The 13,948-nt window shown below is 36.6% G+C and overlaps 1 protein-coding gene across 2 annotated transcripts in view; it reads right to left on the reverse strand.

Annotated features, from left to right (window-relative positions):
• KIAA0319L (KIAA0319 like) overlaps window positions 1-13,948 on the reverse strand; it is a 1,767,873-nt gene that overhangs the window by 156,310 nt on the left and 1,597,615 nt on the right. For both annotated transcript variants that reach the window (XM_044059462.1, XM_044059468.1), the window contains exon 18: window positions 13,657-13,779. In XM_044059462.1, the coding sequence (XP_043915397.1) occupies window positions 13,657-13,779 (123 nt within the window). The remainder of the gene's footprint in view (window positions 1-13,656; window positions 13,780-13,948) is intronic.

Genomic DNA, 13,948 nt, shown 5'->3' on the forward strand with positions numbered 1-13,948 from the left:
GTGAACAGAAAGACTTGAAGGACAAAAAAATGTAATCGGGGTCACATATCAGATTAACCATAAATTAAACAGTGTACAAAAAAGAACTTACAAACAAAACCAAAATGTGATACAACAGAACTTAACAATAAAGGCAGAGGGACACAAGGACATCAACAAGGAGGGGAAAAAAATCCGAATAGCCAACAAATAAAAAGGAAAAGGCAAGGAAATGGCATCTAAGGATTTTAAGCACTAAACTATATAGAAACAGAACACAGGCTGGGAACATCCATTTTTTAAAAACATACAGAAAGTTGGGGTAAAGTCATTTCTTTAGCTACTTACCTGACCCACAAGGCAAATAAAACAAAATTAATACAGGGAATTATACAGATACAAGCCACATGCTGTCTTACAAAGGCCAGAAAGTCAAATATTTACACTGAATAACTATAAATAGCAAAATATCATCACTGCATATGATAATATCATCTATGGCTAAAGCAATGAGTAACTATAACTCTTGCGAATAGCTAAATTAAATGGAAACAAAAACAAAACAGTAATAAAATAGTACAAGCATCTTTACATACTCAACAAAACAATACTGCTGTACATCAACTGAAAACAACTGGCAGCTTTTGTTGTTTCCATTTTTTTGAAAATTTAAGTAACATTACAATACAGGTTCTGAAATAAAAATACCCGAAATCACATCTGAATTCTTTCTTAAGGTGCAATTTTAGTTTTTTCTTAAACAATGGCAATTTACTCACTAATATGATATCAGAAGGTAAACTGTTAGGGGTTATCTCACTGAAGGCACTTTCACAAAATGTCAACCAGAACTGAAGTCTGTGCAGTTTCACTGAGGCAACTTTTCCAGGAATATGAATAATCTCATAATTTAAGCCTATTAGCAAACAAAGTGCAGTGTTGAATGTTAAAGTGCTTAAAAGAAAGGAACCCTAGCAAGTGACAAGTAGTCATTTTGATCTCTACTGCTATGTGGATGAACCTGACAACTGTATTTTGTGCTACCTGCAGTAGAAAAGTACTAAGTCTGACAGGGGGGAACATTAGGCAAGGCATATTCAAGTCTAGTTATTAACACATTAATAGCTACTGCCAAACAAGCCTCAACTGTGACAAGGAAATGGGATTAGAAAAAGGAAGTTCAAAGCACAGGTACATAGAGGAGGTTGCAAAGCAAGTACAGAAGGCAGAAAAAGAGATGTGCTTTATCTGGTATATACACGAGCATTCAAAACATACATGACTTTCTAAAGCTATCACTAACATACTTACACTTAATTGTGTTACATCTGCTTCCATCACAATGCTAACACACAACAATCTGTTGAGTCTATGTTCAGCTACTAAATTTGAAAAACAGTAAACCACAAAACACCAAACTGATAAGAACAAACTGGATAATCAGCAAATTAAAGCAACATTGAAAACAAAAATGGCCAAGTTGGTCAACAACCAGGAAGTAATGCGATATCTATGGTAAATGAAGGGAAACCTTGACATTTTAAAATTAAAATTGAATTTAAAATTACATTTTACCTTTTAAATTTTCCCTTTTCCCCAGTGCCATGCAATCTCGGAGTTGGTATATACAGTTAGGGTGTGTGTGTGTGTGTGTGTGCGTGTGTATGGGGGGTTGGCTGTGTATGATGTTGGCCAACTATGGCCATTCAATGTTATTTTTTTGATGATTTTTTAGTTTGCTGATTGTCCCGTTCATTGTTTACTTTTCAGTGTTTTGCAGTTCGCTTTTTTTTTTAATTCGGTAGCTGAACATAGACCCCAAAGTGTTCAATATACTTTTTAAAACATATATGAGGCTACAATTTTTACCTCCCTTTAGTATACTTGCATACAAATTAGCAGTGGGATACAGGTTTAGCGCACTGGCACAACCTTAAGTTTATGAAAAATATTATTTGATTTGCTCCTAACTGATATTATCAAACTTTGTTCTTTGATCAGTGACAGATTCAAAGTAGCCTTCTGCTTAGACTGCAAAGAATAGTATTTATTATTTCCATATTTCTGTTGCCAAGACCTTTCTGCTTTAAATTTATGCTTACTGTCACTTTTTACCATCAGCTACATGCCTTTGCCTTTACCTGTGTTTGTTTCTATCACTAACTACTATGTTATTTTTGAGAGGGAAGCCAGGATGCTTCATTATTTCTGAGGTGGGCTACAAAGCAAAAAGTCTTATCTAGAAGTGTATTTGAGCTTTAACATTCTCACACATAAAAGATGCTGGGTTCTTAGTCATTCATACATCCTAAGTAGCAATTCTCGGCTCTAAAATAGACTTTTATAGCATCACAGCCACACCTAATACCAGGGAGTCCCTACTTTATCATCCTCTTGTTACAACATAGACAATTTGACTCTGATACATGCCATGAGAACACTGATTTACTTAGCTTTAGACTGGCAATGTGTCATTTGGGTCTGGTAACTCACAGCCCTGATACCCAGTGTGACCAAAGTGAAGACTTTTCCCCAATTAAACACCTTGCTTTCCTTGTCTGATGGCAATGTCCATTAGCCAGTGGTAATGCCTAATTCTTTACATGAATTCAAGCTGTACGGCTATATAAACAGCTATGTTTTTCAAACATTCTACATATCCTAAATGTCTTTTTAGGAACAGATTACATACCAACAGGTCGTTATCCCACATCATTAAAAAGCTGTTACAGGCAGAAACTTAGGCGGACTCATTTTCACGAATTTCAAGAATCCGTGTTTAGAACATGACAGCTTTACAAAAGCCCACCTAAAATGTTTTTTTCATAAACTTAATGATATCACCAAAAGCCACATCCTCCACATGAGAACTCAATGATAATAAGCCATCACTGTCAACATCATAAGCCATACAAGAAGAATATGGCCTGAACAGGTTAGTCTATGATCCTCATCCTCAAAGTCTGATGATGGAGGGTGGGGCGGGCTTCCTCTTACTCTTTCCTCTCTCCTTCCCCCTAAGTGAATAGCTTTAACCCAGTGCAGAAACTAGATGCAATCTTATGCAGAAAGTCAAAATATTTCTGTGCTTTCCTTGTATAAGTTTAAAATATATCAGCATTTGATGTGTAGGGGACCAACACATGACATTCTGATGTTTAAACTTCTAAAGTCCTGAATACAGACATCCACTCCCTTATAGTTAAAACTGCTACTTCTACAGGTATCTCCCAAACTAATATCTGCTCCATGTATGTCACCACTACAACAGCAAAAGAAATGGATTCAAAGCAGCAGGAGAAACTGTGGTGATTTAAGATCCAGTCCAGGAACTGAGGGCTTGAAATCTGGAAAAGATCTTTTTTTCAGTTTAAAGGTTTTCTCTACATTAAATACCCATAAATGTTTGTTCATTAATAGAGATGTGTTTTCTCAAAACAGACTTGTCTCTCTCAAAATCTCTTTAATGAACATGGATGAAGAAGATAAAAGTATCTAAATATAATAACATTTATATTAGTAACATTAATTATAATAATATTATAAGAAGGGAACTCAAGTGGGCTTCACTCCTGGAGAGTCGAGTTATGAGCCTGTACTCAAGACAGTCCAGCAATGAAGTGGCACCATATGTGCAAAAAAAGACCTGCAGTACCCATGGTCTGACTTTTGGAAGATTCAACAGGCTGGACAGTCTTAAAGGAACGTCATGTTATCACAAGACTCTCTCTGTTCTTCTTGTACTTAATTTCTTTTAAACTGTTTTAAAGTAGCCCCCTGACTTACAGGAATCAGTAGAAGAAAGTGTCTTGCAATGTTTTATATTCTATGCATGCTACAATTCTCAGCTTTCCTATCTAAAGTCTTTTCATTAAAGGAAACACAGTTAACACAGCACAATTCTAAACATGATTCACTCTTTCCACCAAAAAGGGCACTGGGAATGAGTATTCATTTGGGTATGTGACAGACACAAAAGCACTTGTCACCTTCTCAAGGAGCATGAGTTAGCCTCTTAGTCATCAGAAAAACTGTACAAATAGTCCTCAATAAGAAATAGTGAACATTTTACTAAGAGTGATAAGAAACATGGCCTAAAGTGACATAATAGAGTCAGTTTAGGTCACTATATAGCTAACAATTCTGACTTTAAGGATGTAAACTTTCAAATGTAAATAATTATTGCTGAATGTGGGCTTTTAAAAAATACTGGAAACACAACAGGAAACAATATAAAGCCCATGTTAGAAATGGTGAAAACTCCAAATTTGTACATTGGGAAGAAAGGAAATGGGACCAGGAAGTGTGGTACTTGTAGTCAATGTACATTTATTTTAGAGGTCGATCAATTATTGTTGGACAGTGACCTTAAATCTGTAATTCTCCCTAAAGCCAAGAATTACAGAACTACAGGGGTTGTGTATTTGGCTATTTACAAAACATGCACTAGTTTTGATGTTGGAAAGACCGAAAGGGCTTTGAAAGTTAGAATATGCAAACTTATTTATGACATAAAAAGTTGTAATGAAAATAGTACACTATTTAAACATGTAAAGAAATGTAATGGTTTACAAAAATTTAAGTTTACTACTTTGCAGCAAGTAATGAGGGACTCTAGAGGTGGGATGTGGGAAGTTTATTAGAGCATAAGGAATTATTGTGGCAATTAAAACTTGGTGCTCACTTCACTCCAAGGTTAAATGACAGAATGCTAATTATTCCAGCTTTACAGTTGAGATCAATATAATTGCAATTAGGGATCAACTGTTATTTGTGAATTTTAACTACATATTTAGTAAAGTACATAGTTGTTATTATTACATAATTTTTTTAATAATGTTTTTTTTAAGTGTGTACACCCTTAAGAGAAGGGTATTTAAAGTAGCACTTTACTATTGGCAAATTTAGTTCTGAAGAAGTCCCCATTATACCAAGGGGATGAAAGCACTCAACTATTTTTGATTGTATTTTTATTTAAAAAGTGGAAAAATCTATGCGTAATTGTGGTCCGGCTAGGGAAGGATTGTGCGTTGGGACTTTTTCAGGTGTTTCAGTAATTTGCACATGTTTTTCCTGGTTACCGGTTTATTCCTTCTTCAAGTCCAGAAACATGGTGACAGACCCTCTCATAAGACTAGCAATGGAGATTTTGATCCTCGCATCTTTTCTAATCAAATTGGTAAAACTTAAGGGCGATTTGACTTGGCTCATTGAATTACTGACCCAATCACAACAAAGCCTGTTATTGAGTGTCAACAGTGGTGGTGGTGGACGAGATACGTGTATGACAAGAGAAGAACTACGAGGTATCCTAACAAGTCATTTAAGCAACGGTTTTCATTACAGACCAGTTTTTGCAATGGAAAATGATACAGCGGAAGATGTGAATAAAATGGCATCTACAGGGTAGATCAAGGTGGTTTACCAAGTGATAGAAGGAATTATGGACTGCTGGGACTTTTGTGCATCTAGGGTAGTCCATAAAGGACCAGGGTGACAGGGCATGGAACGTTAGTCAGACCACATTTTGCCAGCAGTCGTGGTACTCCAGATACTAATAGCAATAATGATAGGCATGGATATATGCATTATGTTGCAACTTATAATAGGAGATCTGGGGGTGTTAGGGATACATTTACCAAGAAATGGAATATTCTTGGAACCATCCCCAAAATTAAGAGAATAGCTGGTGTAAAACCCAGTTTCTCTTATCGGACGTGGCCAAGTTTGAAGAAAAGGCTATGTTATAAAGATCTAATGGAGAATCCACCTTTGACTAGTAGAAAAAGTGGTATGTTCTAATGATATTGAGATGAACAATGGGTTTATACATTCTGTCACAGGTAGGAAGTTTTTGTTTGGTTGCTATACAACATGTAACATTGGCTGCCATTGTCTATATGGTAAACTGTGTAAAATGTTCAGATTTTTATATAGGAAAATATATTAGGAAGCTGAAAGAAAGAATAACTGAACATAAGTCAGAAATGCAGAGGAAAGTAACTAGCAATGCACTTGGTAGGCACATGAGAGATGAGGGAGATGCGCATAGATTTCATTTTAGGGTGATAGATGTTAAGTACAAGAGTAGAAAGGGTGGTAATTTTAATAATAATAATCACGGCCAACTGCTCTAATGCTGGTTCTCTTTAACTCAGCTTTACTCGCTGAGGTCTAACTGGTGCGCACCTATCTTATGCTGTAGCAAATGGATAGGTAATACTAAAACTGTATAACAGAAAGATTTTTCTTCGTAGCGGTAATTCCAGTCGCTACCCAGAGAGCTGTTTGTATTTGCCTCCTTTAGATGTGTTTGGCCACAATGTGCTGATATTTTAGTACTCTATCAGTCACATGTAACATTGTTTTACTAGTTACAATTACAGCCCACTTTATAAAGTGCTCAGGCATAGAGCGCTAATTATATATACTTATCTGTCTCCTTTAAATGCTATTAGTCACAATGTGCTAATATTTACAACTCTTTCAGACTCATGCAACAATGTTTTACTAGTTAAGCTTATTGCCCACTTTAAAAAGTGCTCGGGCATAGAGCGCTGACTATTTTATCTCTTGTGTTAGAAACCAGATTCTTTTCCCAGGTACAAAGACATAATTTTTGCTATCTGGGCAACTATCTCTTATTTACTTTGATCTGCTTGATGCAACTAGGACATAAATTAATCGGACACAGTATTTTACAAGAGGGAAACTTAATATAGCTATTTATAAGCCTAATTACTGGTATTTCTGAGTTGTTTTTAGTCTGTAAATTAACTTAGCTATTAGTTAATCACCCTAGCCATTCCTCACCTCATGCGAGGTCCTACTAATTTTAATTTAATCTAGTTATATTAGAACCTGCTCAGGTTGATATTATGTGGATTATGACTCCAAATTCCTAGGTACAAGAAATTACCCTAGAGTTGCATACTACTTGTACATTTTAGTTGTTGTTTATCTAATATAAGTGGCTTTTGTAATCTGTATATGCTGATATTTAATGTGTTTTTGCACTATAGTATACCACAACTTTTCTCTAGCTAATGAAAGCATTAATTGTAGCTGTGAATGTTGTATTTAACTGTTAATCTGCTCTGTTGTTATCTTCTTTACCTAAGATCCTAAAGTGAATACTGGTTAGTTGAAGAAGGTTGTTGGGGGCTAATGTTTTTTTATGTGCCCAACAATATTATTTTTTTCCAATAATCTATTTGATGTTTTTCTGTGTCTAATCTACCTTGCTTCCTTACATTCCACTCAGTTACTGACTTGCACTCCTCCCCACCATTTCTCTTCCCAAATGTTTGTAAAGACTGTAACCTAATTTGCCATTTTTTATTTATTTGTCTCTGACTCTTTTTCAGCTTATAAGCCTACTGCTGTGACTCAGGCTGCCCCCTATTTAACAAGATAGCAACAAAAAAGAAATTCCTACTGAACTGAAAAGAAAACCCCACCTGTAACCCTTACATGGACTACCTAGAAGTGCTTCGCTCAGCCTCATAGTGTAGGTGATAGCCTACATTTTTACAGGTTTAACTATATAGTAGTGAGTGCTTTGGGAAACCTATTTGTAAGGGCCAGCACACACCTGCGGACCTACCCCAAGGCCGTCCATTCCCCCCTTTTTTAATCTTCTCTGCCTTACCTCCGATCAAGCTTTGTGAATTAGTGTAAGTCCCCTCATAGGCCACAAGATGGTAGCAAAACACCAGGCTTTAAAATTTGTATTCTGTACTTCTAGCTGAACTCCTTCAGCTCTATCTAACACCTACCTCCAGCTATTCCTGTAGGATCCTTACATCCTGATATCCCCCCTCCCCTAGAAAGGCATAAAACAGGGTTTTACTTTCTTATATCAACAGTACTTCATCTAGATAGCTCATTCTTTCTGTCTCTTAATTACTCCTGTTTCTGGACTCTTTACTAAATACCTACTCCCCTTATACCTAGAACTAAGGACACCCTTTACATTTCTTGTTTGGAAAGTAATTAAAGAAAGTGCCACTTACCTACTCTAAGCTGTATAAATCTCAGTCTCACTGAATAACTGATTACCTCTCAGCTTCTCTCAACTGTAACCCAATCCGTTCACCCTGTGGGCTCACTCTGCTCCACTACCCTACTCCCAATTCCCACCCACCCCCAGAGGTCCTAAACTTATACTCCATTAACCACACCCACTCTCCCAACCATCCAATCTAATACTTCTACCAATCTATATAATTTAACCACACCCCACCTATTTCACACTTCCTACACCTCCTACATCCTGTACCGCCTTCTAAACCTCTTAAAATATTTCTATACCTATCTCTGCTTCAACACAAACAACTTTATAATGCCCTTACTTTTCCTTCGTCTTTCTTTCCCTGTTCCTGCTATAGGTATACAAGAAACTCTCTAAAATATGTCCTCAACCACTAAACCTATCCTACCCAAATCTATAATACTATTTACTCTCATATCTATTCTCACCTATGCCTATCTTTTCACCTCCATTAATAAAGTTAATCATGACTACTTCAACTACTCTCCTAAACAAACAGCTAGTCACAACTACACCTTTACCCATTTTCAAATAAATACCACATCCAAACCCTGCTACCTGCTAGCCAAATATCATCGACTTACTCATATTGAATTCAATAACACAACTGTAATAAAACTAAAATACCTAACCAGCTTCCTTAACTACCCATCTTCTGCCGTAAAAACTCCTACCTTAAAAGATGGTGACATCCACCCTAACCCAAGCCCAACAAACATTCCAACTTTTACAACTCCTTCTACTAACTCCCCCCACCCTAACTACCCAAACCCGTCTCTCAAATTCTTTACTTTTAGGTCATCTCAATATCCGCAGTATAAATAATAAAATTGCCCATCTCCATGCCCTCCTTGATACTCATTCCTTTCATATCCCCTGCCACACAGAAACCTGGCTAAAACCTGCAACTAAAGATAATGAAATAATCCCCCCAGGTTACAACATATTGAGACTGGACCGCATAAAATGTAGGGGTGGGGGTGTAGCACTACTGTATAAATCCACTCTACAGATCTCCTCCATACCCAATAACCCACCTCAGGGTAGTAAAGCTGAAGTTCTTATCTCCCGACTTAAACTAAACACTTCCAAAGCCCTTTATATTATCTGCATCTACCTACCCCCTGGTAATAATATCTCTATAATAGAAGACATTCTAAGTTGGGTATCAACTTCTTACCCACAAGAAACCATTATACTTGGTGATTTTAATACTGACTGGAAATGTGTAAATACAGATAATCCTTCATCTCATATTAATCTTCATGGCTTTAGTCAAACTATCACCACCACTACTAAAGACTTAACGAACCCAACAACAAAGAGAGTATCTTATATTGGATACTCAGTAATAAACAACAACAAATATACAAGGTAGGAACTCTACCAGATGACTTAAGTGATCATATGCTAACTTACATTACAAGACAAAAGAATGATATCCCAAACTCCCCTACTTATAGAATCTCTCGAACCAACAAACATTTTAACCTGTATTATTCCAAAATGAACTTAATGCCTGTAATTGGTACCCCCTAAAAACTCTCCCTCTTGAGCAGGCTGTCAAATATTTCAACTCTAAATTCTTAACTATCCTTGATAAGCATGCTCCTAAACGTTCTATCAGAATGAAGTCCAAACCTGCCCCCTGGCTTTCAAAAGAAACTAGACAACTCATATTGCTTAGGAATAAATCTTGGACCAAGTGGAGATCATCCAAAAAACATCTCTGAGCAACAAACATTTAGACAGCTAAGGAATACTACTAAAAACGCCATACTTACTGACAAAAAAACTACCACTGTAAACTACAGCAATCTCACCATAACAACCAAAAAAAATTCTGGTATAGCATTAATAGACTCCTTCATCCCGGACACTCCAGCACACCACCCCCTCTAGGGTCGGAAAACAATACCTCCCTTCAAACTGCAAATGCCTTGAATACCTTCTTTACAGACACCATAAAATCTCTAGCCTGTCAACTGTCCACAAACAACTCTAATCCCCTAACCTCTTTACCTAATACTTTCCCAGCATTCCAAATACAACCCATCGCTACCTCATACATCCAAAAACTTATACATACACTTAAGCCATGTACCCCCTCTGCAGACCAAATACCATCTGAATACCTGCAAAAAGCAGCTACAGCAGTTGCTTATCCTGTATCCATCCTTATAAACAGAACCACAAATGAAGGAACAATCCCAGATATCTGGAAAATCTCCCACATTATCCCTCTACATAAAGGCGGAAACTCCAGTGAGTATTCCAACTACAGGCCTATAGCTCTCTTATCACCCTTAGCTAAAGTTATGAAAAAATGCATTCACCATCAACTAATTAACCACCTAACCCAACATAATATACTAGCTGTCAACATGGTTTCAGGCCATTTCATAGTACCACCACAGCCCTCCTATCTTTCACTGACTCTATCAATAGAAACCGTAACAACAACATCCTCTCATCAGCACTCTTTAATGATCTGTCAAAAGCCTTTGACATGGTCAACCATCCCCTACTCCTAAAAACTCTTAAACCAGAGAACAGCCTTGGTGTCAAGAGAAAGGGATTCAAGTCCTACCTTAACAATAGGCAACAAGCAGTCTTTTGGGAGAACAAACTACCTTCCCACCTGCCAGTCTCCGTTGGAGTGCCTCAGGGCTCCATTCTCGGCCTACTTCCATTCTCAGTATTCATCAATGACCTTTACTTAGCAATCCCTCAAGCTACCTGCATGCAATATGCAGATGATTCCATGCTCATATGTACTGCCAACTCCACATCTGAACTACAATCCCTAACCCAAACAGTATTCAACTCAGTTGAGGCATGGTTTCTAAACCATTGCCTTCTTTTGAATGCCAAAAAAACCAAGCTCTTACTCTTCACACCTAACAGTAAGTCCCCCCATCAATTTCTCAATCAAATCAAATAACGGCACCATTATAACCCCAGACTCTACCACCAAACTATTAGGAGTCTTAATTGACAATAACCTTACATTTGACAATCATATAAATAACACAATAAAAGCAGTAAATAGAAAATTGGGCTCCCTATATAGAATAAAACTCTTCTTAACACCAGCAGCCAGAACTACAATTGCCCACTCTCATCTAATCTCCACTCTTCTTTATGCTTCCCCCATTTATACCAACCTAAAGAAAAATAATCTCACTAAACTAACTCCTATAATAATATTGCCAGGTTTGCCATTGGGAACCCATTCAGAACTCACCACTGTCTGAACCTACAGCAGCTAGACTGGCTTGAACTAAAAAATATTTTGATACTTTCCCAACTTACCATTGTTCATAGGATATTCTACCAATCTAACAACACACCGATACTCTCTAACCTTATTACCACCTATGCAAACCTCAATTCCTTACGCTCTTCCACTAAACTACTAGCTAGCATTAGCAAGTCTAATAACTTGGCAGGTGACTCCTTGTTTTCTAATACTGCTGGAAAATATTGGAACATTTTGCCATCAGATCTAACAGTACTTTCCTCCTTCCCACTCTTTAAGCAAAGGCTGAAGCAACATCACTGGTTATGCCCTTGCTGTTATCCCTGACTAATTGTCTGCATTCTCTTTTGCCATTTTTCTCTATCCTGCCTCCCCTTACCTTTTATCACTACTTATCCCTGGGTAGCGGTAACTATCTGAAATTATTGTTGCAAATAGGAGATGAATTAAACTGTGAACATATTGTAAATAACCTCTCATATCTTAATGTGAAAGAGCATCTTGTTCCTTTCAAAGGTTCTTTTTTTTTGTGTTTCATAATTTGCATACTTTCTCTCTAGCCAAGGCTCTCTAATTATTTTTAACTAATTTTTGTGTAAATAATTTCTTTTGAATATGGTATTTGCTTAAATAGTATAACTTTGTAATTACTGCTCTCTCATCTTATTTTGTCTTACATTTTTCTCTTATAATTGTGCATTATAAACTTTTAAATGTCACTGTGGAGCTTTTCTCCCCGGGCCTCCACTGAAAATGGAAATATATCCAGTTGGACTAACCCGGTTAACAAATGTAAAATAAATAAATAAATAAATGATAGTCTTGAGGTATGTCAGTATGAATGGATTACTCGACTGGAGGCAGACCATCCACTAGGTTTGAACACAGCAGTAAACGTTAAAACAATTTTAAAAAAGAAACAAATGGTTTTAAAGTGAATTCTTATGTGTTTAAGCATATGCAGCTATTTACATATTTTACATAGATGCTGGTAAAGCTCACTGAAATGTATTTACGATGACTATGATGTTCTTATTGTCTTAACTGTTTCATTATTTTAAATTGGGCTGTGTCATGCGATTTTTATAGAGTATTTAAGTGATTGGTTTATGGTTTTTAATGTGCACACTGAAGAAGGGCTAGTCCCAAAAGGTCTGTGGTTTAAATACAATAGTTTTTTGCTAAATTCATTAGTTTTTTTTTTTTTCCAGCACTTGGATTTTTTTGTTTTCTACATTTTGGACTTTTTTTCCAAGGCTGGTTTACCTTAGTGTTGGTCGTATTTGGCTTTGTACATAAAAATATGACCAGTACATAATGTCATTTCACTACAATTTATCCCAGAAGTTACTTTGCTTTCAGACTACTACATCAGTCTATGGGAACGATTTATAAAATTTTAAGGTCTGAACTGCAACTTCTTCCTTTGTACCTAGATGTTTGTTGAAGCCAAATGTACACTATCGGGTGGGTAATGAATCTTTACAGCCCAGCAAGGGCAACCTCAACCAATAAACATGAGCCACCACCATCTCTCACCTAAATGTAAGCATGAAGGCAGGATCACTCAGTCAATGTAGCAGAGCAGCAACACATCACATCAGACAGGATAGTCCTGGCAGTTGTAAGAAACTTGGCACGATCATTAACCTTTTGCGAATTCACAGACCGTGAATTTCAACAGCCACTATACTATGTTGCCTGCTGGTGAAGGAAATCATGCCCATGACAGCAGAAGGTGCTGTAAAGAATTTTGTTCTCTTCTCTTCTCTGACCCTTACTGAAGCAGAATAATAAACATGGGCAACAAAGAACTGTACTGATCCCAAGTGTACAAATGCTCACTTAAAAACTAAAACCAATACTTCTCATGGCCACAATACTAACCTTTACTCCAACATTCACAAAGACTAACCAGCGTTTAGTGAATTTACCCGCTACTTGTTGTTTACTACTATGTGGACAAACACTATAATATCAAATGGGCTGACAAACGGTTAGTGCTGAAAGTCCTCATTAAATTCTTCAGCAAATGTAAGTCATGATCCTTTCCACCTTTACAGCATACTGTACCACCTACATAATATAAAAGCAACCAAATGTATCAGAAGCAGAAAGAGTTGCAACAGAAAGAAACTATCACAGTAAATAAATAGATAGCAATGGCAAAATACAGTACATCAAATTATAGCAATGATCTTTGTGAATGTGCACATATTCAACAACAAAATCATACTTTGCATGGTACGTTTACAAATAACATTAATAAGATGATTTAGAACACCAGCCTGTATTCAATAACAGAACAATCATTGAGTTAAAAGCCCTGATGTCAATCTATTTCCATACTTCAGCTACTTACCACAGTTACTCTCTCCATCACTGAGTTGAACTCTAAAGAAGTTCTCCATCCAAAAGGGATCGCAGATGCAGCGTTTTGTAAATGAATCACACTGGCCATGTCCAGAGCAGTTCAACTGGCATGCTTTGGATAATCAAAAGAAAAAAAGATGTAAGTACATGTAAGTCCTATTTTAAATCTTAATATTCTAGGATATATTAATTCAAATCTGATGCAATGTTTACAGATCTGATTCTTTTTTTAAATTTTCTTTTCATTATTTCTTTTATTACGTATACAAGTGATCTGACCT

The sequence above is a fragment of the Protopterus annectens genome, chromosome 1.part2, assembly GCF_019279795.1.
Source record: "Protopterus annectens isolate FY-2018-M chromosome 1.part2, PAN1.0, whole genome shotgun sequence".
In the NCBI taxonomy this organism is placed as follows: domain Eukaryota; kingdom Metazoa; phylum Chordata; order Ceratodontiformes; family Protopteridae; genus Protopterus; species Protopterus annectens.